This window comes from Pseudochaenichthys georgianus, chromosome 17 (genome assembly GCF_902827115.2).
Source record: "Pseudochaenichthys georgianus chromosome 17, fPseGeo1.2, whole genome shotgun sequence".
Classification (NCBI taxonomy): Eukaryota; Metazoa; Chordata; class Actinopteri; order Perciformes; family Channichthyidae; genus Pseudochaenichthys; species Pseudochaenichthys georgianus.
The window spans coordinates 40,547,562-40,570,326 of NC_047519.1; the positions used below are offsets into that span (position 1 = coordinate 40,547,562).

Below are 22,765 nucleotides of genomic sequence, written 5' to 3' on the forward strand. Positions count from 1 at the left end.
CATCGTCACTAAAGTAACTTAAGAACCACATTGTCAACAAAGTACCTTAAGAACCACTTCATGAACACAGAACCTTAAGAACCACATCGTAAACACAGAACCTTAAGAACCACATCGTAAGCACAGAACCTTAAGAACCACATCGTCAACAAAGTACCTTAAGAACCACATCGTAAACACAGAACCTTAAGAACCACATCGTAAGCACAGAACCTTAAGAACCACATCGTCAACAAAGTACCTTAAGAACCACATCGTAAACACAGAACCTTAAGAACCACACCGTCAACAAAGTCCCTTAAGAACCACATCATAAACAAAGTACCTTAAGAACCACATCGTCACTAAAGTAACTTAAGAACCATATTGTAAACGAAGTACCTTAAGAACCACATTGTCAACAAAGTACCTTAAGAACCACTTCATGAACACAGAACCTTAAGAACCACATCGTAAACACAGAACCTTAAGAACCACATCGTAAGCACAGAACCTTAAGAACCACATCGTCAACAAAGTACCTTAAGAACCACATCGTAAGCACAGAACCTTAAGAACCACATCGTCAACAAAGTACCTTAAGAACCACATCGTAAACACAGAACCTTAAGAACCACACCGTCAACAAAGTCCCTTAAGAACCACATCGTAAGCACAGAACCTTAAGAACCACATCGTAAACACAGAACCTTAAGAACCACATCGTAAACAAAGTACCTTAAGAACCACATCGTAAACACAGAACCTTAAGAACCACATCGTAAACACAGAACCGTAACACTAGAACCGCCAATCGGGTCAATTTGACCCAGAGCTGTTTTTTATTGTATGTAACTTTTTTTCAAGAAAATATTAAAGTCTCCCAGTCCGTGACTTTTCCTGAAAGTGTGTTATGTAGCACTCTATGTTGTTAAAAATTGTCAATATGAAGTCAGATCGCCAAAAAAGTTGCCATTTATACCTATTTCCGCCAAGAGGGTCATATTGACCCCACTCCTTTTCGCGCTATTGATTTTGTGTGTAAACAAACATGACGTGTTGCTATAGCAACGCCTTTGGTCTACTGCGGTTCCTTATATATTGAGAGATAGATTGATTGATAGCGACAGTCTGTAGTGAAGGAGAGCGCTCCCGCTCACGGGTGACTGCTCGCGCTGCGCTCCGCAGCAAACAGCAGTTTGCTTTTCACCCAACAACGACAACCGCCTCACGAAACGCTATGTTGTAGCGTTAATAAACGAAACAATTTAACAAAATGTCTTGTCAAAATACCAATACCACAGGACCATTTTTCTTTTTAAAGCAATACTTTTACCTTGAAAATCAATGCATTCTAATGCCGGGTCAATTTGACCCCGGTGGCGGTTTTAGGTATAACAAATCTCTGGCGGTTCTAGTGTTAAGAACCACACTGTCAACAAAGTCCCTTAAGAACCACATCATAAACAAAGTACCTTAAGAACCACATCGTCACTAAAGTAACTTAAGAACCATATTGTAAATGAAGTACCTTAAGAACCACATTGTCAACAAAGTACCTTAAGAACCACTTCATGAACACAGAACCTTAAGAACCACATCGTAAACACAGAACCTTAAGAACCACATCGTAAGCACAGAACCTTAAGAACCACATCGTCAACAAAGTACCTTAAGAACCACATCGTAAGCACAGAACCTTAAGAACCACATCGTCAACAAAGTACCTTAAGAACCACATCGTAAACACAGAACCTTAAGAACCACACCGTCAACAAAGTCCCTTAAGAACCACATCGTAAGCACAGAACCTTAAGAACCACATCGTAAACACAGAACCTTAAGAACCACATCGTAAACAAAGTACCTTAAGAACCACATCGTAAACACAGAACCTTAAGAACCACATCGTAAACACAGAACCGTAACACTAGAACCACCAATCGGGTCAATTTGACCCAGAGCTGTTTTTTATTGTATGTAACTTTTTTTCAAGAAAATATTAAAGTCTCCCAGTCCGTGACTTTTCCTGAAAGTGTGTTATGTAGCACTCTATGTTGTTAAAAATTGTCAATATGAAGTCAGATCGCCAAAAAAGTTGCCATTTATACCTATTTCCGCCAAGAGGGTCATATTGACCCCACTCCTTTTCGCGCTATTGATTTTGTGTGTAAACAAACATGACGTGTTGCTATAGCAACGCCTTTGGTCTACTGCGGTTCCATATATATTGAGAGATAGATTGATTGATAGCGACAGTCTATAGTGAAGGAGAGCGCTCCCGCTCACAGGTGACTGCTCGCGCTGCGCTCCGCAGCAAACAGCAGTTTGCTTTTCACCCAACAACGACAACCGCCTCACGAAACGCTACGTTGTAGCGTTAATAAACGAAACAATTTAACAAAATGTCTAAAATACCAATACCACAGGACCATTTTTCTTTTTAAAGCAATACTTTTACCTTGAAAATCAATGCATTCTAATGCCGGGTCAATTTGACCCCGGTGGCGGTTTTAGGTATAAAAAATCTCTGGCGGTTCTAGTGTTAAGAACCACACTGTCAACAAAGTCCCTTAAGAACCACATCATAAACAAGGTACTTTAAGAACCACATCCAATACAGTAACTTAAGAACCACATCATAAACACAGTACCTTAAGAACCACACCGTCAACAAAGTACCTTGCGTACCACAATGTCAACAAAGTAACATAAGAACGACATTGTTAATCAGAATACCTTTATCAGTCCCACAGAGGGGAACTTTACGAAGTTAACAAAGTACCTTAAGAACCAAACCGTCAACAAAGTCCCTTAAGAACTACATCGTAAACACAGAACCTTAAGAACTACATCGTAAACACAGAACCTTAAGAACTACATCGTAAACACAGAACCTTAAGAACCACATCGTAAACACAGAACCTTAAGAACCACATCGTAAACACAGAACCTTAAGAACTACATCATGAACACAGAACCTTAAGAACCACATCGAACACAGAGGAACCGCATTATGTATTCTGGTCCCAGACAGAAACATGGATCTTCACTGCGATGCTTAGTGAGTCCGACGCGGCTGAGTTGCAGTGAGTACGGCGGAGAACGAAGGAACTCAAAATGCTGAGCGTGCCGTTGTCCTCCTAAAACTCATCAGTCGCCCATTAGCGGAGGAGACTCTGATGAGAGTTTCAGTGACTCAGCACAAACCATGTCTCTCTCCTGCGGCAACAGAAGACACTGTACCTCACACATAGTTATTATTAAGTTGGTCGAATACCGTTTTTAGACCTGGTCTTCTTCACAATACTTCATGCAGGTGTTTTCACAGATGTTGCCTTGCCAAGTGCAATTTGGATAATTCACCATATTGTGAAGATATAGATGCAGCTCCCCTTTGTGTCCTCTGCAGTGCCTGACAATTAGCCTCGATGGCTAGATCTGGCCCACGTACATGATGGACTTTAGTGCTCGTTGTAATTAACGTGCATTGTCCCCTTCTTGAATACCCAATGTTACAAACACGTTGGTTGCTTTTGTGAAATCCCCTATCCTTTGATGAGCAATTTGGGCATCTGTGTCTCTTTCCATGTGGGTACTACCTACTCTCAGCATCGTATGCAAATGAAGGGTGTCAGCGTCATCGACAAAGCATTTATTTTCTTCATCCACCTCTTCTGCATTTCAGCAAGAGCACAAAAGGACGTGTTTGATGAGCTGCTTGGGCTTCCCAGTCTGTTTCTCGTGTTCAACATGCAAACACCGATTTCTGGCAGCCGAACAGAGGAGACGGACCGGCAGCAGATGGGCTAGCGGAACGAAACGTTACTGGAAATTATGGACGAGACGAAAATGCACAACACGAGCCCAGGCGTCCGGCAGGTGAGGGAGGATGTTCCCGAAAGATGGGAGTGATACAGACTGCAGATCCAGGTGTGATGCTACAATTCAATTCAAGGCTTTACTGTCATGTGCATATTAGCTACGGTGTAGACATGGCAATGAAAAAAACAAATACAACTAGAAATAGTTCAAGAAGAGTCTACACATCAGATAAAAGGCCATGGAGGACATACTCTAAAACACACGGAGAACTGCTGTCAGCTGTAAAGCCTGTAGCCAAAGTTTGAAGGACCTTTAAACAGAAAACGATTTCATAATTAAAGTCGTAATCGAAGCAGGACACGAAGGCAAGACAAGCAGGATGATGACTTAAGAAAGAAGAGGACTGTTGCAGTGTTGGTGAGGAAAAGGTAAAACTAACAACACCATAAAGACACAACCAAGACTGCCGGGAAAGCACACATAGACAGGAAGTAAAAACAGACGAGACAAAGATTGAAACAACTTCAAAACGATAGAAACAAGTCCAAGTTTCAACAGTAGCTTTCATATCTGTTTTAAGACTTATAATAATGTCTCCAATACCAAATACTATAACTCGTGACTGGTGACGTTAAGTGTAATACGTGTGGATGTCTTAATTACACATGCAAGAACGGCAACGTTAATGATGATAAACGAAACCCATTTTGATAAAAATACATCATTTGGCAACGTTTTTATTTTCTATCATGAATGTTTTACACAGTCATGAAGTAAGCACGCAAATGCAATAAAAGTGCACGCTAAAAAGTAGTTTTATCTGAAATCGGCAAAACTGTCTTAAATTAGAGGGAAATAATGTAAAGATTTTCCAGCCAGGTACAGTTTATAGTCAAACCTCAATAATAACCTTTAGATTATTCGTCCACCGAGGAAGAAACAAGTCTCTTCAGACTGAAAGCAGAGAAAGTTGTATACGTGGAGACTTGCATGCAAAGGGAGAGGACGCACATGTGCCGGAAGGAGCAGGAATTCAGTTTGAGTAAAAAGTGGAAGCTTATCCGGAGGCGTTAAAAGTCTGAGACAAGAGGAGAGAAATAACAAAGACAAGTGAAGTTCTGGGTTCAGTCGAATTTTACGCCGTCACATGAACACAGAACAACAATCACTGTTTTACCAACTCCTGAGGGAACTATCGTTGAAGACTTTAGCCACTTCGTTCGGCAGTCGAACGTCTGAAAAAAAAAACTTCCAAAAACGGTCCTACTCTCGTCTCCTAAAGGTTTAGATTAGATCAGCCCGATGTGTTGGAGTACCCTTCACCTTCTTTAGCCTCGCTGCGAAATGAATGAGGCCCCCAACCACCGGGAACCGGAAGCTTCTCTCTCCGGCAGCTGCATGGCGAGTCGGGCCAAGCCTTCGCCGTCACAGAGCGATGAAGCGGAGACTGCCATGGCAGCGATCGGATGTTAGCGGCGGGTGAACAGACGGTATTTGACAACACAGGTTAACAAATGCCAAGCCCCGGGATATGTGTCCCCTCTTCTTCATGTCTCTTCTACATCAACATGTGTCCCCTCTTCTGAATGTCTCTTCTACATCAACATGTGTCCCCTCTTCTGAATGTCTCTTCTACATCAACATGTGTCCCCTCTTCTCCATGTCTCTTCTACATCAACATGTGTCCCCTCTTCTTCATGTCTCTTCTACATCAACATGTGTCCCCTCTTCTCCACGTCTCTTCTACATCAACATGTGTCCCCTCTTCTTCATGTCTCCTCTACAGGAGGTGTACTCCTTTGACCTGGCTGCTACACCTCCTCGGACGCAGAAACCGCTGTAAGTAATAATCTTGTTTAATTAGACTTCTCTATTTCAGTTATTCTACTCTGTATAATTGTTCTGTAGTTGTTGTAGCTAAAAGGGCACTTTTGAGAGAATTTAAATCTCAGATCTGTCCACGTGAAACTGTCACTGCGTCCAGTTTCTGTCTGGGCTGCATTTAAATACGCACCCCTCTGCGTTGTCGCCCATCAGCTGTTGAGAGTTAACTAACTAGAGGGGCGTGGCACCTTAGCTGTGAGAACTCAGCAATCAGGCGTCCATTTAGGCAGCTGTTTCTTGAGCGGCAGCGTCAGACAGCCGAAGACTGCCAAAGACATTGGAGTCCTGCGGGAGTCTCTAAGACTGCCAAAGACATTGGAGTCCTGCGGGAGTCACGAGGGTGGCAAAGAGGAGGCAAATCCTACTCTAATTTGAGCTAAGTATCACTGGTGTCTTATTCTTATTTTTCTTTTGTTTAGCTTTCCAGCCCCTCATGCTATAATCATGTGTATTTTCTCCATTCCTGTTCATGTGTCTTCTCGCAATTATCACTGGCCCCGTGTATCTCCTAATCGCTATAACCGGCCCGCTCTCGTCTATCCCACGTGCTCCACTGAGATCCAGCACCTAGTTTCAGGCGGCCTGTGGAACTGCCAGTCAGCTGTTCCTAAGGCTGACTTCATCTCTGGCTACGCCTCCCTGCAGTCTCTGGATTTCCTTGCTCTCACTGAGACGTGGATTACTCCATCCAACACATCCACCCCAGCAGCTCTCTCCACAGCATATTCCTTCTCCCATACACCCAGACCCACTGGCAGAGGAGGTGGCACTGGTCTCCTGCTCTCTCCCAAATGGAGCTTTTCCCTCTTCAAGCTACCTAACTTCACTCCTTCCACCTTTGAATTCCATGCCGTCACTGTGACCCATCCTATACAACTGACCATTGTTGTTCTCTACCGTCCACCAGGAGCCTTGGGGGACTTCTTGGATGAATTAGATCATCTCCTCTCACACATCCCTGAAACTGGCCCTCCCGCTGTACTTCTCGGAGACTTCAACCTCCAGACGGGGAAGATAGACGAACTAACATCTCTGTTAACCACCTTTGCTTTCTCACTGTCTCCGTCCCCACCGACTCATAAAGCTGGCAATGTCCTCGATCTCATATTCTCAAGGAACTGCGCTACTTCTAACCTCTCTGTAAACCCGCTCCACACCTCCGATCACTTCTTCATTTCATTCTCTTTACCCCTTTCCAAACATAACAAACTAATCTCTTCTCATCCTGCACTTGTCCGCCGTAACCTCCGTTCCCTCTCCCCCTCTACCTTTGCCTCCTCGGTGCTCTCAGCCCTCCCTTCCTCTGACTCGTTCCAACTCCTGCCTCCAAACTCTGCTGCAGAAACTCTCCTCTCTACTCTCTCATCCTCTCTGGACTCTCTCTGTCCTCTCACATCTCGGCAGGCTCGTCAGTCCCCTCCTGCTCCCTGGCTAAATGACGCACTGCGTGCTAATAGAACCGTCCTTAGGGCAGCAGAGCGGAAATGGTGGAAATCCAAACACTGTGACGACCTCCTAACCTATCAGGCTCTCCTCTCCTCTTTCTCTGCTTCCATCTCTCAGACAAAAAGCACTTTCTTTCAAGATAAGATCCAATCTTCCTATTCCAATCCTAAAAAACTATTTTCCATCTTCTCCACCCTCTTGGACCCCCCCAAAGCCCCTTCCCCCTCCTCCCTTCTGTCAAGCGACTTTGTTAACCACTTTGAAAAAAAGGTTTACGACATTCGCTCTTCTTTTTCTGACTCACCCCTACTCACCGCCGGATCACCTGAGCCACCTTCAACCGGCACACTAACCTCCTTTTCCCCTCTCTCTCCAAGTGAGGTTCTTACCCTCATTACCTCTGCCCGCCCTACCACCTGTCCTCTGGACCCTATCCCTTCAAACCTCCTTCAGACTATCGCTCCTGATATTCTACCGTTTCTCACCCATTTCATCAACACTTCTCTAACTTCTGGTCACTTTCCAAACACGTCTCAAGGAGGCGAGAGTAAACCCTCTCCTGAAGAAACCCACTCTCAACCCGTCTGATGTTATAAACTACAGGCCTGTCTCTCTCCTCCCGTTCCTGTCTAAAACACTTGAACGCGCTGTCTTTAAACAACTCTCCTGTTATCTCCATCAGAACAACCTTCTGGATCCGCACCAGTCTGGTTTCAAGGCAGGTCACTCCACAGAAACTGCTCTCATTGCTGTCACTGAGGAACTGCACACGGCTAAAGCAGCCTCCCTCTCCTCTGTCCTCATCCTGTTGGACCTGTCTGCTGCATTCGACACGGTGAATCATCAGATCCTCCTTCGCACTCTCCAAGAACTTGGAGTTTCAGGCTCTGCACTTTCCCTCCTCACCTCATACCTCAAAGACCGCACCTACAGGGTTACTTGGAGAGGGTCTGAGTCCGACCCTTGTCAATTAACTACAGGGGTCCCTCAGGGCTCTGTTCTTGGTCCCCTCCTCTTCTCCCTGTACACAAACTCGCTCGGATCTGTCATTAGCCCGCATGGTTTTTCATACCACTGCTACGCTGACGACACCCAATTAATTCTGTCCTTTCCCCGCTCAGAGACCCAGGTCGTCGCACGCATCTCTGCTTGTTTAGCTGACATCTCTCAGTGGATGTCCGCTCATCACCTCAAGCTCAACCTTGACAAAACTGAAGTGCTTTTCCTTCCGGGAAAAGATTGTCCCTCTCTTGACCTAACTATCAACATCGGCCCCTCTGTTGTTTCCCCGACTCAGACTGCAAGGAATCTGGGTGTTATCCTAGATAACAACCTGTCGTTTACTGCAAACATCGCTGCTACAACCCGCTGCTGCAGATACACGCTTTTCAACATCAGGAAGATACGCCCACAGCTGACCCAGAAATCGACGCAGGTTCTGGTCCAGACTCTCGTCACCTCACGCCTAGACTACTGCAACTCCCTCCTGGCTGGTCTACCTGCATGTGCCATCCGACCTCTGCAGCTCATCCAGAATGCAGCGGCTCGTCTGGTCTTCAACCTTCCAAAATTTTCCCACACCACGCCGCTCCTCCGCTCCCTCCACTGGCTTCCGGTAACTGCTAGAATCCACTTCAAGACACTGGTACTTGCGTACCATGCTGCGAATGGATCTGGCCCTTCCTACATCCAGGACATGGTTAAACCGTACACCCCAGCACGTGCACTACGCTCTGCATCAACCAAACGACTCGCTGCACCCTCGCTGCGAGGGGGACCCAAGTTCCCATCAGCAAAAACACGTGGGTTTGCTATCCTGGCTCCAAAATGGTGGAATGAGCTCCCCATTGAAATCAGGACCGCAGAAAGCTTACACACCTTCCGGCGCAGACTGAAAACTCATCTCTTTCGACTCCACTTCGAGCGATAGAATGACTAACAAAGAACTGCTAACAGAGCACTTATATACTAATATAGGACTGGCTTAGCCAGTTGAGCAGCACTTGAAACGATTGGCTCTTTGAAACCTGATGTTCTTATATGATTCTGTTTTCCTCAAGGTTGTGTCTTCCTGGTCGAATGTACTTATTGTAAGTCGCTTTGGATAAAAGCGTCAGCTAAATGCAATGTAATGTACATCAACATGTGTCCCCTCTTCTTCATGTCTCTTCTACATCAACATGTGTCCCCTCTTCTTCATGTCTCTTCTACATCAACATGTGTCCCCTCTTCTTCATGTCTCTTCTACATCAACATGTGTCCCCTCTTCTTCATGTCTCTTCTACATCATCATGTGTCCCCTCTTCTTCATGTCTCTTCTACATCAACATGTGTCCCCTCTTCTTCATGTCTCTTCTACATCAACATGTGTCCCCTCTTCTTCACGTCTCTTCTACATCAACATGTGTCCCCTCTTCTTCATGTCTCCTCTACATCAACATGTGTCCCCTCTTCTTCATGTCTCTTCTACATCAACATGTGTCCCCTCTTCTTCATGTCTCTTCTACATCAACATGTGTCCCCTCTTCTTCATGTCTCTTCTACATCATCATGTGTCCCCTCTTCTTCATGTCTCTTCTACATCAACATGTGTCCCCTCTTCTTCATGTCTCTTCTACATCAACATGTGTCCCCTCTTCTTCATGTCTCTTCTACATCAACATGTGTCCCCTCTTCTTCATGTCTCTTCTACATCAACATGTGTCCCCTCTTCTTCATGTCTCTTCTACATCAACATGTTTCCCCTCTTCTTCATGTCTCTTCTACATCAACATGTGTCCCCTCTTCTTCATGTCTCTTCTACATCAACATGTGTCCCCTCTTCTTCATGTCTCTTCTACATCAACATGTGTCCCCTCTTCTGCATGTCTCTTCTACATCAACATGTGTCCCCTCTTCTCATGTCTCTTCTACATCAACATGTGTCCCCTCTTCTCCATGTCTCTTCTACATCAACATGTGTCCCCTCTTCTTCATGTCTCTTCTACATCAACATGTGTCCCCTCTTCTTCACGTCTCTTCTACATCAACATGTGTCCCCTCTTCTTCCATCGTCTCTTCTACATCAACATGTGTCCCCTCTTCTTCATGTCTCTTCTACATCAACATGTGTCCCCTCTTCTTCACGTCTCTTCTACATCAACATGTGTCCCCTCTTCTTCACGTCTCTTCTACATCAACATGTGTCCCCTCTTCTTCACGTCTCTTCTACATCAACATGTGTCCCCTCTTCTTCATGTCTCTTCTACATCAACATGTGTCCCCTCTTCTTCATGTCTCTTCTACATCAACATGTGTCCCCTCTTCTCCATGTCTCTTCTACATCAACATGTGTCCCCTCTTCTCCATGTCTCTTCTACATCAAACATGTGTCCCCTCTTCTTCATGTATCTTCTACATCAACATGTGTCCCCTCTTCTTCATGTCTCTTCTACATCAACATGTGTCCCCTCTTCTTCCATGTCTCTTCTACATCAACATGTGTCCCCTCTTCTCCATGTCTCTTCTACATCAACATGTGTCCCCTCTTCTTCATGTCTCTTCTACATCAACATGTGTCCCCTCTTCTCCATATCTCTTCTACATCAACATGTGTCCCCTCTTCCTCATGTCTCTTCTACATCAACATGTGTCCCCTCTTCTTCATGTCTCTTCTACATCAACATGTGTCCCCTCTTCTTCATGTTTCTTCTACATCAACATGTGTCCCCTCTTCTTCCATGTCTCTTCTACATCAACATGTGTCCCCTCTTCCTCATGTCTCTTCTACATCAACATGTGTCCCCTCTTCCCATGTCTCTTCTACATCAACATGTGTCCCCTCTTCTCCATGTCTCTTCTACATCACATGTGTCCCCTCTTCTTCATGTCTCTTCTACATCAACATGTGTCCCCTCTTCTTCATGTTTCTTCTACATCAACATGTGTCCCCTCTTCTTCACGCCTCTTCTACATCAACATGTGTCCCCTCTTCTTCCATGTCTCCTTCTACATCAACATGTGTCCCCTCTTCTTCATGTCTCTTCTACATCAACATGTGTCCCCTCTTTCTTCATGTCTCTTCTACATCAACATGTGTCCCCTTTCTTCATGTCTCTTCTACATCAACATGTGTCCCCTCTTCTTCATGTCTCTTCTACATCAACATGTGTCCCCTCTTCTTCATGTCTCTACTACATCAACATGTCCCCTCTTCTTCATGTCTCTTCTACATCAACATGTGTCCCCTCTTCTTCATGTCTCTTCTACATCAACATGTGTCCCCTCTTCTTCATGTCTCTTCTACATCAACATGTGTCCCCTCTTCTTCATGTCTCTTCTACATCAACATGTGTCCCCTCTTCTTCATGTCTCTTCTACATCAACATGTGTCCCCTCTTCTTCATGTCTCTACTACATCAACATGTGTCCCCTCTTCTTCATGTCTCTTCTACATCAACATGTGTCCCCTCTTCTTCATGTCTCTTCTACATCAACATGTGTCCCCTCTTCTCATGTCTCTTCTACATCAACATGTGTCCCCTCTTCTTCACGTCTCTTCTACATCAACATGTGTCCCCTCTTCTTCATGTCTCTTCTACATCAACATGTGTCCCCTCTTTCTACATCAACATGTGTCCCCTCTTCTTCATGTCTCTTCTACATCAACATGTGTCCCTCTTCTTCTTCACGTCTCTTCTACATCAACATGTGTCCCCTCTTCTTCATGTCTCTTCTACATCAACATGTGTCCCCTTCTTCAGTCTCTCTACATCAACATGTGTCCCCTCTTCTTCATGTCTCTTCTACATCAACATGTGTCCCCCTCTTCTTCACGTCTCTTCTACATCAACATGTGTCCCCTCTTCTTCATGTCTCTTCTACATCAACATGTGTCCCCTCTTCTTCATGTCTCTTCTACATCAACATGTGTCCCCTCTTCTTCATGTCTCTTCTACATCAACATGTGTCCCCTCTTCTTCATGTCTCTTCTACATCAACATGTGTCCCCTCTTCTTCATGTCTCTTCTACATCAACATGTGTCCCCTCTTCTTCATGTCTCTTACATCAACATGTGTCCCCTCTTCTTCATGTCTCTTCTACATCAACATGTGTCCCCTCTTCTTCATGTCTCTTCTACATCAACATGTGTCCCCTCTTCTTCATGTCTCTTCTACATCAACATGTGTCCCTCTTCTTCATGTCTCTTCTACATCAAACATGTGTCCCCTCTTCTTCCATGTCTCCTCTACATCAACATGTGTCCCCTCTTCTTCAACGTCTCTTCTACATCAACATGTGTCCCCTCTTCTTCACAGTCTCTTCTACATCAACAAGTGTCCCCATCTTCTTCGTGTCTCTTCTACATCAACATGTGTCCCTCTTCTTCATGTCTCTTCTACAATCAACATGTGTCCCCTCTTCTTCATGTCTCTTCTACATCAACATGTGTCCCCTCTTCTTCTCTACATCAACACGTGTCCCCTCTTCTCCATGTCTCTTCTACATCAACATGTGTCCCCTCTTCTTCATGTCTCTTCTACATCAACATGTGTCCCCTCTTCTTCATGTCTCTTCTACATCAACATGTGTCCCCTCTTCTTCATGTCTCTTCTACATCAACATGTGTCCCCTCTTCTTCATGTCTCTTCTACATCAACATGTGTCCCCTCTTCTTCCAGTCTCTTCTACATCAACATGTGTCCCCTCTTCTTCATGTCTCTTCTACATCAACATGTGTTCCCTCTTCTTCAGTGTCTCTCTACATCAACATGTGTCCCCTCTTCTTCATGTCTCTTCTACATCAACATGTGTCCCCTCTTCTTCATGTCTCTTCTACATCAACATGTGTCCCCTCTTCTTCAGTGTCTCTTCTACATCAACATGTGTCCCCTCTTCTTCATGTCTCTTCTACATCAACATGTGTCCCCTCTTCTTCATGTCTCTTCTACATCAACATGTGTCCCCTCTTCTCCATGTCTCTTCTACATCAACATGTGTCCCCTCTTCTTTATGTCTCTTCTACATCAACATGTGTCCCCTCTTCTTCACGTCTCTTCTACATCAACATGTGTCCCCTCTTCTTCGTGTCTCTTCTACATCAACATGTGTCCCCTCTTCTTCATGTCTCTTCTACATCAACATGTGTCCCCTCTTCTTCATGTCTCTTCTACATCACCATGTGTCCCCTCTGTGGAAAGAGACTCTGAAAGTCTCAGGAACAAAGATTCTCTCTCTTTTTGATCCATTTCTATAAAAACCTGTCTGAAAATTAGCTGATCAGATTTTGGCCACTTTGTGATGTCATAACGATGTGTTGTCTTGTGTAACCATTAGCCAATCAGCAACAAGGTAACCCCCCCCCCCCACACCTTATCACCTGAATCTCCTCTAGAGCACCATTGAGTTCTTTGTAACCAAATGTCTCTCAGAGGGGCGTGGGGAGGGGCTCCTTGTCTTCATCTGAAGTAACAGACAGAGAATCAGCACTTTGGAAACAGGGATGAAACAGAGGGGATTATGGGTAATGCTGCAATGATCTGTTTGGTGTTTCAACCAATCAGAGACAGATTCTGTATATATCTGAGACCTGTGATATATTGATGACAAACAGGATAATAGGGGACCCTTTAGGGGGTTACCCTTTCCTGTCGTGTGTTATATAGGTGTGTGTGCATGTCAATGGTCTGCAAAGGCTGAAATCCCTGTGTTCCCTCCACACATGCATGATGGAGAAACTCCTAACAAAATAAGCGTTGTACTTCTTCACACAATCCTCTCCTGAGCAGGTGCTTGATAAGATAAACTCTGGAGCGGAATGTCCCTGCATGATGAAAGTGTGTGAGATGAAAACAACGAGATGTTACGCGGGCGACTGCCTCCCTCTAGTGGCACAGAGCAATAAAGTGGATCTTCTTAAATCATGTCCACACAGGTTAAAAAAATAATACACATTTAAATAGAATTTGAACAATATTTCACATGTATTCAACGCTCAATGCTCACCTAGGCTAATGGTGTTCCTTCTGTGTTAACCATGCACTCTGACATTACTGTGCACACATTTCTATATATGCAAACCACCTGTTCGTGTTTCTATGAACCACTCTGTGATGATTGCATCGTAGACTTTTATATGCAGTCGCCGTACTTTTCTTTCCACTCTTTATCGCAAATTCGGCGAGGCGATTTCTCCAGAAAATGTCAGGGTTGAGTGAGGCAAGCAGGACCCAAATTCAGATGAACAGAAAAAATACCTTTATTTCAAGGCTACTGGAACAAACTTCGACAAACCAGTACCCTCACCCCGTGAACAACGTCCAAATACGACAAGGAACTCACCAAGACTAACAGAAAACACAGAACCTAAATGCACCCAGGACTAATCAAACAAACAAGAGACAGGTGAGGAGGGAGGAGGGAGGAGAAAGCACAGGGGCACCAGGTGAACACAATCAGACAACTAGACACACCAGGGAAACTAACGACAGGAGGAACAACACAGGGAAAAGGACCAGACAATATACCAAGAGGAAAACATGACAGGGAGAACAGCAACACACCCAAAACAAGACATACAAAACGTGACATAACACAATAATCGTAACAGAAAAACTCTCATCTTATATCCCTATAATTCAGCAATTTGTGGGATAAATGACTGTTTTTTTGTTTGTAGTGGTTTAGAATTGGTAAACGGTGCATAAGTAGGCAAAGTGTGTCGCAAAAGTAAAACATATCACTGATGTAAAATAATATTTTCATACTTCGGGTCAATTTGATACAAACTCAAGCCTAGCAGCCACAAAAGAGTCAAAACACAAGATAGTTAAAGGTGGGGTAGGTACGTTTCAGAAACCGGCTCGAGATACCCTTTTTGTTATATTCCATGGAATGCTCTTAACATCCCGATAGCAATGAATATCTGAAGTGCTTTGACAACAAATCCATAAAAACATGTCGTCTGTAGAAGCCGTGATACTGTAAAAAGTACAACCTACCGACGGCCTACCTGCCTGTCAGCCTTCCATCGGGGCTCAAACTTATCTCGTGTCCTCATTGGTCATGTGCGCGTTCGTGTGTGTTGGAGGAGGGGCTCTGTGAGGAAGTGGCAGATTTACTCCGGTTGTGTATTTTCAAATTCTAGCGATCTCGAGCCGGTTTCTCAAACTTACCTACCCCACCTTTTAGGCGAAATGTGAATAATTTAAGATGTAATTTGGACTTTTAATGGTTACAAAACGAGGACATTATTTTAAATAAACCTGGACTACCCTTACATCTTTTATAAACACATTGTGTCATGAATGCACTGTTGCTGTGAGAGCAACAGAAGTGATGAAGTACAGCTACCAAGAACAACCCTGAAGAAATTATATCGAGCGTTTTACTAATTACTGAGATTTTAATTCAAAAGGTTAAATAAAATAAACTGCGGCTGTGTTTCAAATGGAGGTTTCTGCTGTTGTTTTCGTGCACCTTTAGATTTCTGACATGAATGTCTAAGACAAGCTTTTTTATTTATTTCACATCTTTTTATTTATATACATTTCTCATTACATGTTTACTACAACCGAACAATAAATCAATCCATCTTCTTCCGTATTGATTAATATAGCAATAAATCACACTGCATTGCATTACAGTTCAAATGACTGAAACAGTATTCACATATATCATTTTACACATCTTCTCCTACATCAGCAGGAGAGGACTCTTTAAAGTAGAGACTCTACATACTGATATACACCTGAGCATCAGCAGGAGAGGACTCTTTAAAGTAGATACACTACATAATGATATACACCTGAACATCAGCAGGAGAGGACTCTTTAAAGTAGAGACACTACATACTGATACACACCTGAACATCAGCAGGAGAGGACTCTTTAAAGTAGAGACACTACATACTGATATACACCTGAACATCAGCAGGAGAGGACTCTTTAAAGTAGAGACTCTACATACTGATATACACCTGAGCATCAGCAGGAGAGGACTCTTTAAAGTAGATACACTACATAATGATATACACCTGAACATCAGCAGGAGAGGACTCTTCAAAGTAGAGACACTGCATACTGATATACACCTGAACATGAGCAGGAGAGGACTCTTTAAAGTAGAGACACTACATACTGATATACACCTGAACATCAGCAGGAGAGGACTCTTTAAAGTAGAGACACCACATACTGATATACACCTGAACATCAGCAGGAGAGGACTCTTTAAAGCAGAGGCACTACATACTGATATACACCTGAACATCAGCAGGAGAGGACTCTTTAAAGTAGAGACACTACATACTGATATACACCTGAACATCAGCAGGAGAGGACTCTTTAAAGTAGATACTGATATACACCTGAACATCAGCAGGAGAGGACTCTTTAAAGTAGAGACACTACATACTAATATACACCTGAACATCAGCAGGAGAGGACTCTTTAAAGTAGAGACACTGCATACTGATATACACCTGAACATCAGCAGAAGAGGACTCTTTAAAGTAGATACTGATATACACCTGAACATCAGCAGGAGAGGACTCTTTAAAGTAGATATACTGATATACACCTGAACATCAGCAGGAGAGGACTCTTTAAAGCAGAGACACAACATACTGATATACACCTGAACATCAGCAGGAGAGGACTCTTTAAAGCAGAGACACTACATACTGATATACACCTGAACATCAGCAGGAGAGGACTCTTTAAAGTAGAGACACTGCATACTGATATACACCTGAACATCAGCAGAAGATGACTCTTTAAAGTAGATACTGATATACACCTGAACATCAGCAGGAGAGGACTCTTTAAAGTAGATATACTGATATACACCTGAACATCAGCAGGAGAGGACTCTTTAAAGTAGATATACTGATATACACCTGAACATCAGCAGGAGAGGACTCTTTAAAGTAGAGACACCACATACTGATATACACCTGAACATCAGCAGGAGAGGACTCTTTAAAGTAGAGACACTACATACTGATATACACCTGAACATCAGCAGGAGAGGACTCTTTAAAGTAGAGACACTACATACTGATATACACCTGAACATCAGCAGGAGAGGACTCTTTAAAGTAGAGACACTACATACTGATATACACCTGAACATCAGCAGTAGAGGACTCTTTAAAGTAGAGACTCTACATACTGATATACACCTGAGCATCAGCAGGAGAGGACTCTTTAAAGTAGATACACTACATAATGATATACACCTGAACATCAGCAGGAGAGGACTCTTCAAAGTAGAGACACTGCATACTGATATACACCTGAACATGAGCAGGAGAGGGCTCTTTAAAGTAGAGACACTACATACTGATATACACCTGAACATCAGCAGGAGAGGACTCTTTAAAGTAGAGACACCACATACTGATATACACCTGAACATCAGCAGGAGAGGACTCTTTAAAGCAGAGGCACTACATACTGATATACACCTGAACATCAGCAGGAGAGGACTCTTTAAAGTAGAGACACTACATACTGATATACACCTGAACATCAGCAGGAGAGGACTCTTTAAAGTAGATACTGATATACACCTGAACATCAGCAGGAGAGGACTCTTTAAAGTAGAGACACTACATACTAATATACACCTGAACATCAGCAGGAGAGGACTCTTTAAAGTAGAGACACTGCATACTGATATACACCTGAACATCAGCAGAAGAGGACTCTTTAAAGTAGATACTGATATACACCTGAACATCAACAGGAGAGGACTCTTTAAAGTAGATATACTGATATACACCTGAACATCAGCAGGAGAGGACTCTTTAAAGCAGAGACACAACATACTGATATACACCTGAACATCAGCAGGAGAGGACTCTTTAAAGCAGAGACACTACATACTGATATACACCTGAACATCAGCAGGAGAGGACTCTTTAAAGTAGAGACACTGCATACTGATATACACCTGAACATCAGCAGAAGATGACTCTTTAAAGTAGATACTGATATACACCTGAACATCAGCAGGAGAGGACTCTTTAAAGTAGATATACTGATATACACCTGAACATCAGCAGGAGAGGACTCTTTAAAGTAGAGACACCACATACTGATATACACCTGAACATCAGCAGGAGAGGACTCTTTAAAGCAGAGACACTACATACTGATATACACCTGAACATCAGCAGGAGAGGACTCTTTAAAGTAGAGACACTGCATACTGATATACACCTGAACATCAGCAGAAGAGGACTCTTTAAAGTAGATACTGATATACACCTGAACATCAGCAGGAGAGGACTCTTTAAAGTAGATATACTGATATACACCTGAACATCAGCAGGAGAGGACTCTTTAAAGTAGAGACACTACATACTGATATACACCTGAACATCAGCAGGAGAGGACTCTTTAAAGTAGAGACACTACATACTGATATACACCTGAACATCAGCAGGAGAGGACTCTTTAAAGTAGAGACACTACATACTGATATACACCTGAACATCAGCAGTAGAGGACTCTTTAAAGTAGAGACACTACATACTGATATACACCTGAAGCTGAAAATCAGCAGGAGAGGACTCTTTAAAGCAGAGACACAACATATTGATATTACATTACATGTTACTTGTTAGGCGCTTTTGTCCAAAGTGACTTACTTACTCAATACTGTGGGCAATCCCCACAGGAGAAATTTGGGGTTTAGTGTCTCAAGGACACAACGACATGCTGACTGCCGTGGGGTTTGAACCTGTGCCCCCCTGATCCAAACACCAACGCACTAGTCCACTGCGCCACAACCTCCCTGATATACACCTGAAAATGATAATATGTCCTCTTTTATTGACCATTTACAACGATGGTTCCTATGAAGTCCTGCCTACTTCAGCTCACACACCGTGGCGTTGTCTCCGTTGGAACAGTGAAGGGCCAGACCAGCGTAGAGCGGCTGGGTGAAAGTGGTCTGCACTTTGTGGATGAACTTCACGGTTTCCCCCACGTCGTAAAACGACAGAACACCAGCCTTGTGATCCAGGAACACTCCTACTTTGTAAGACGACTTAACCGAGATTGGCGTGTGGATGTCGTCATGTCTGAATTCAAATTGATGATGACAATATAACGCCCAAGACTTCTCGTTGTACCCAAACGCACAGTCTTTAGAGGTGTTGTGTCTTTTCATATCCTTGTATGCTACAGCTACTGTTAGTAGTGCGTCGTACTTCACCTCGAAGTAACAGCGTCCAGTCAGACTCTCTCTGCTCAGGACCTGATGTAAACCGTTGAATCTGTCTCGGGACGGAAAATACATTTCCAATAAAGGACTAGTTGTGACTTTGCGGTGCCCCTCGGAAAACAACATGATGCTCGTGTTCGATGAGTTTGGATCCAGCGTGATATGACTTGCATACCGTAAGAACTCCTCTCTGGTCCTCAGTTGTTGCGACAGAAAAGCATCCACTTCAGTGACTGTCCGTAAAATCTTCGGCCACTTCTCCATCAGAACTTCCTGCAGTTTATCTCGGACTTCTGACACAGCTGTTGTCACGTCCTCAAAGTACTGCAGAGGACGCGTTTTAGGGCTGGGTAACTCTGAGGATTCCCCGAGAGGCGAGGCTGAGGAGAATCTCTGTAGGAACTGGGTGTGGTCGTCTGTGTGTTGAAGCAGCTCCAGCTCAGCGTCTCTCCTCTTCAGCTCAGCCACCTCCTGCTCCAGCTTCTCCTGAAACTCTTTGACTCGACGCACTTCACTTTCCTGCTGAGATTTGACCTGCTGCCTCACGTCAGAGCTTTTTTTCTGGATGAAGCGGATCAGTTCGATGAAGATCTTCTCACTGTCCTTCACATCTTTATCAGCAGAGCCATTGATGCCATCCACCTCCTGCTGAAGCTGCTTCAGAACTTCCCTGCTGCTGTGGATCCTCTGCTGGATGTTTTGTCGTCTCCCCTTGATCTCTCTCTGCCTCTCAGTCCTCTCTGCTGCAGCTGACACCGTGTCGTGGCCTTTGTGTTCGTCCACAGAGCAGAGAGAACAGATAATCTGCTGATCAGTGCGGCAGAACAGCTTCATCACCTCGCCGTGACGAGAGCAGATGTTCTCCTGGAGGTTCTTGGAGGGCTCCACCAGCTTGTGTTTTTTAAACGTAGCTGCGTCATAATGAGGCTGGAGGTGTTTCTCACAGTAAGAGGCCAGACACTGCAGACAGGACTTACAGGCTTTCCGTTTCCTCCCAGTGCAGACATCACAGGCCACGTCTCCAGCTCCAGCATAGCAGAGATCAGCAGGAGCCGCTTGGAGTCCAGTCTTCTTCAGCTCCTCCACTAAAGCTGCTAACATGGTGTTCTTCAGCAGGACAGGCCTCAGTGAGAAGCTATTTCTACACTGAGGGCAGCTGTAGACTTCCTTCTCATCCTCTTTATCCCAGTGGGTTTTAATACAGTCCATGCAGTAGTTGTGTCCACAGGAAGTAGTCACCGGATCCTTCAGTAGATCCAGACAGATCGAACAAGAGAAGGTTTCCCGGTCCAGCTGAACTCCTTCCTGCGCCATCTCACCTCTCAGTGACAGCGATAGTCTGAGTTTCACCTCCTGAGGGCTGAAACTAGTGTGTGTGTGATCTGATCATGTGAGTGTGCAGTGAATCACTGGTTACACCCATCAGGAAGTATGACGCAATTGATAAGGGGGGAGTGTTTGTAGATAGACAATCCGTTCCAAAGTCCACTCTCACTGCTTCCTTCAGTAAATATGAGAGGCTTCAGGCTGATCAAACTGTGAACACACAAGGTGCTTTGAGGCTCTCTCGCTGACTTAATGAGAGAGTTGTGCAAGGAAATTGAGGAAATAGAATTTTACAGCAGAAAGCAGAGCTGGAAAGTACATTTACTCAAGTATTGTAGCTCAGTAGTTTATCAACATATGTATACTTTACCTGAGTATTTCCATGTAATGCTACTTTATACTTAGAGTCCACTACATTTCAGAAGCAGATATGTACTATTTTTCCTCCAGTACATTGATTTTAACACACAGTTACTTTGTGCATAAACACATGACAGACTCTGTTGCTCCTTTGAAAAAGAAGAAAATAAAACATAGATTGGCTCCATGGCATAATGCCGAAACCCGCAAAATAAAGCAAAAGTCTAGACAACTTGAAAGGATATGGCGTTCCACTAAACTTGAAGAATCTCGTTTAATTTGGAATATTACTCTCAATGAATATAAGAAAGCACTGCGTAAAGCGAGAGCAGCCTACTACTCTTCATTCATAGATGAGAATAAGAATAATGCAAGATTTATTTTCAGCACTGTAGCCAGGCTGACAGAGAGCCACAGCTCGATTGAGCCTTCTATTCCCATAGCACTCAGTAGTAATGATTTTATGTGCTTTTTTAACGATAAAATTGTTACTCTTAGAAACAAAATGAATGACCTCTTGCCTTTGACCAGTATAGTGTTATCAACAGCTCCCGGAAACGTAAGTTCTAATATTACACTTGATAGTAAACTAGAATGCTTTTCAGCCATAAACCTTGAACAATTACATTCAATGATTCTCTCTTCTAAACCATCAACGTGCATGTTAGACCCAATTCCAACTAAGCTGTTGAAGGAAGTTTTTCCATTAATTAGCACTTCTTTATTAAATATTATGAATATGTCTTTATTATCAGGCTATGTTCCACGATCATTCAAAGTAGCAGTGATAAAACCGCTTCTTAAAAAGCACAACCTCGATCCAGAGGTTTTAGCCAACTATAGACCTATTTCTAATCTTCCGTTCCTCTCAAAGATTCTCGAGAAAGCGGTCGCAAAACAGCTGTGTGATTACTTAAAAAACAATGATTTATTTGAAGATTTTCAGTCTGGCTTTAGAACACATCATAGCACAGAGACAGCTCTGGTTAAAGTCACAAATGACATTATAATAGCCTCAGACAAGGGACTTGTCTCTATTCTTGTTTTGCTTGATCTCAGTGCTGCATTTGATACTATCGACCATGATATCCTATTGCAAAGACTAGAGCACTTAGTTGGCATACAGGGAACTGCTTTAGGCTGGTTTAGGTCCTATCTATCTGAACGCTCTCAGTTTGTACGTGTTAACGATGAATCTTCCACGCAAACCAAAGTTAGCCATGGAGTGCCACAGGGCTCAGTGCTCGGACCTATTTTGTTCACATTATATATGCTTCCGTTAGGCAATATTATAAGGAATCATTCTGTAAACTTTCATTGTTATGCGGATGATACTCAACTATATTTATCAATCAAGCCTGATGAAATTAATCATCTAAATACAATTCAAGACTGCCTTAAGGACTTAAAAACGTGGATGACCTTACACTTTTTGATGTTAAACACGACCAAAACTGAAGTTATTGTACTTGGCCCGAAGAATCTACGAAACAAATTATCTAAAGATATACTAACTATGGATGGCATTAATTTGGCCTCCAGTGAGACTGTAAGGAATCTTAACGCCCACATAAAATCAATTTCAAGGACCGCCTACTTCCAACTACGTAACATTGCAAAAATCAGGCATATCTTGCCTCAAAACGATGCAGAGAAACTAGTCCATGCATTTGTTACTTCTAGGCTGGATTATTGTAACTCTTTATTATCAGGGAGTACCAAGAAGTCAGT

The 22,765-nt window shown here is 43.5% G+C and overlaps 2 protein-coding genes across 2 annotated transcripts in view; both read right to left on the reverse strand.

The window, feature by feature from the left end:
* LOC117462104 (receptor-type tyrosine-protein phosphatase N2-like) overlaps positions 1-22,765 on the reverse strand; it is a 305,455-nt gene that overhangs the window by 250,020 nt on the left and 32,670 nt on the right. The window lies entirely within an intron of this gene.
* LOC117462105 (tripartite motif-containing protein 16-like) lies at positions 18,558-20,703 on the reverse strand. The gene has a single exon (XM_034104170.2). It carries the CDS (start codon positions 20,660-20,662, stop codon positions 18,992-18,994), a length of 1,671 nt encoding a protein of 556 aa, XP_033960061.1. The 5' UTR covers positions 20,663-20,703; the 3' UTR covers positions 18,558-18,991.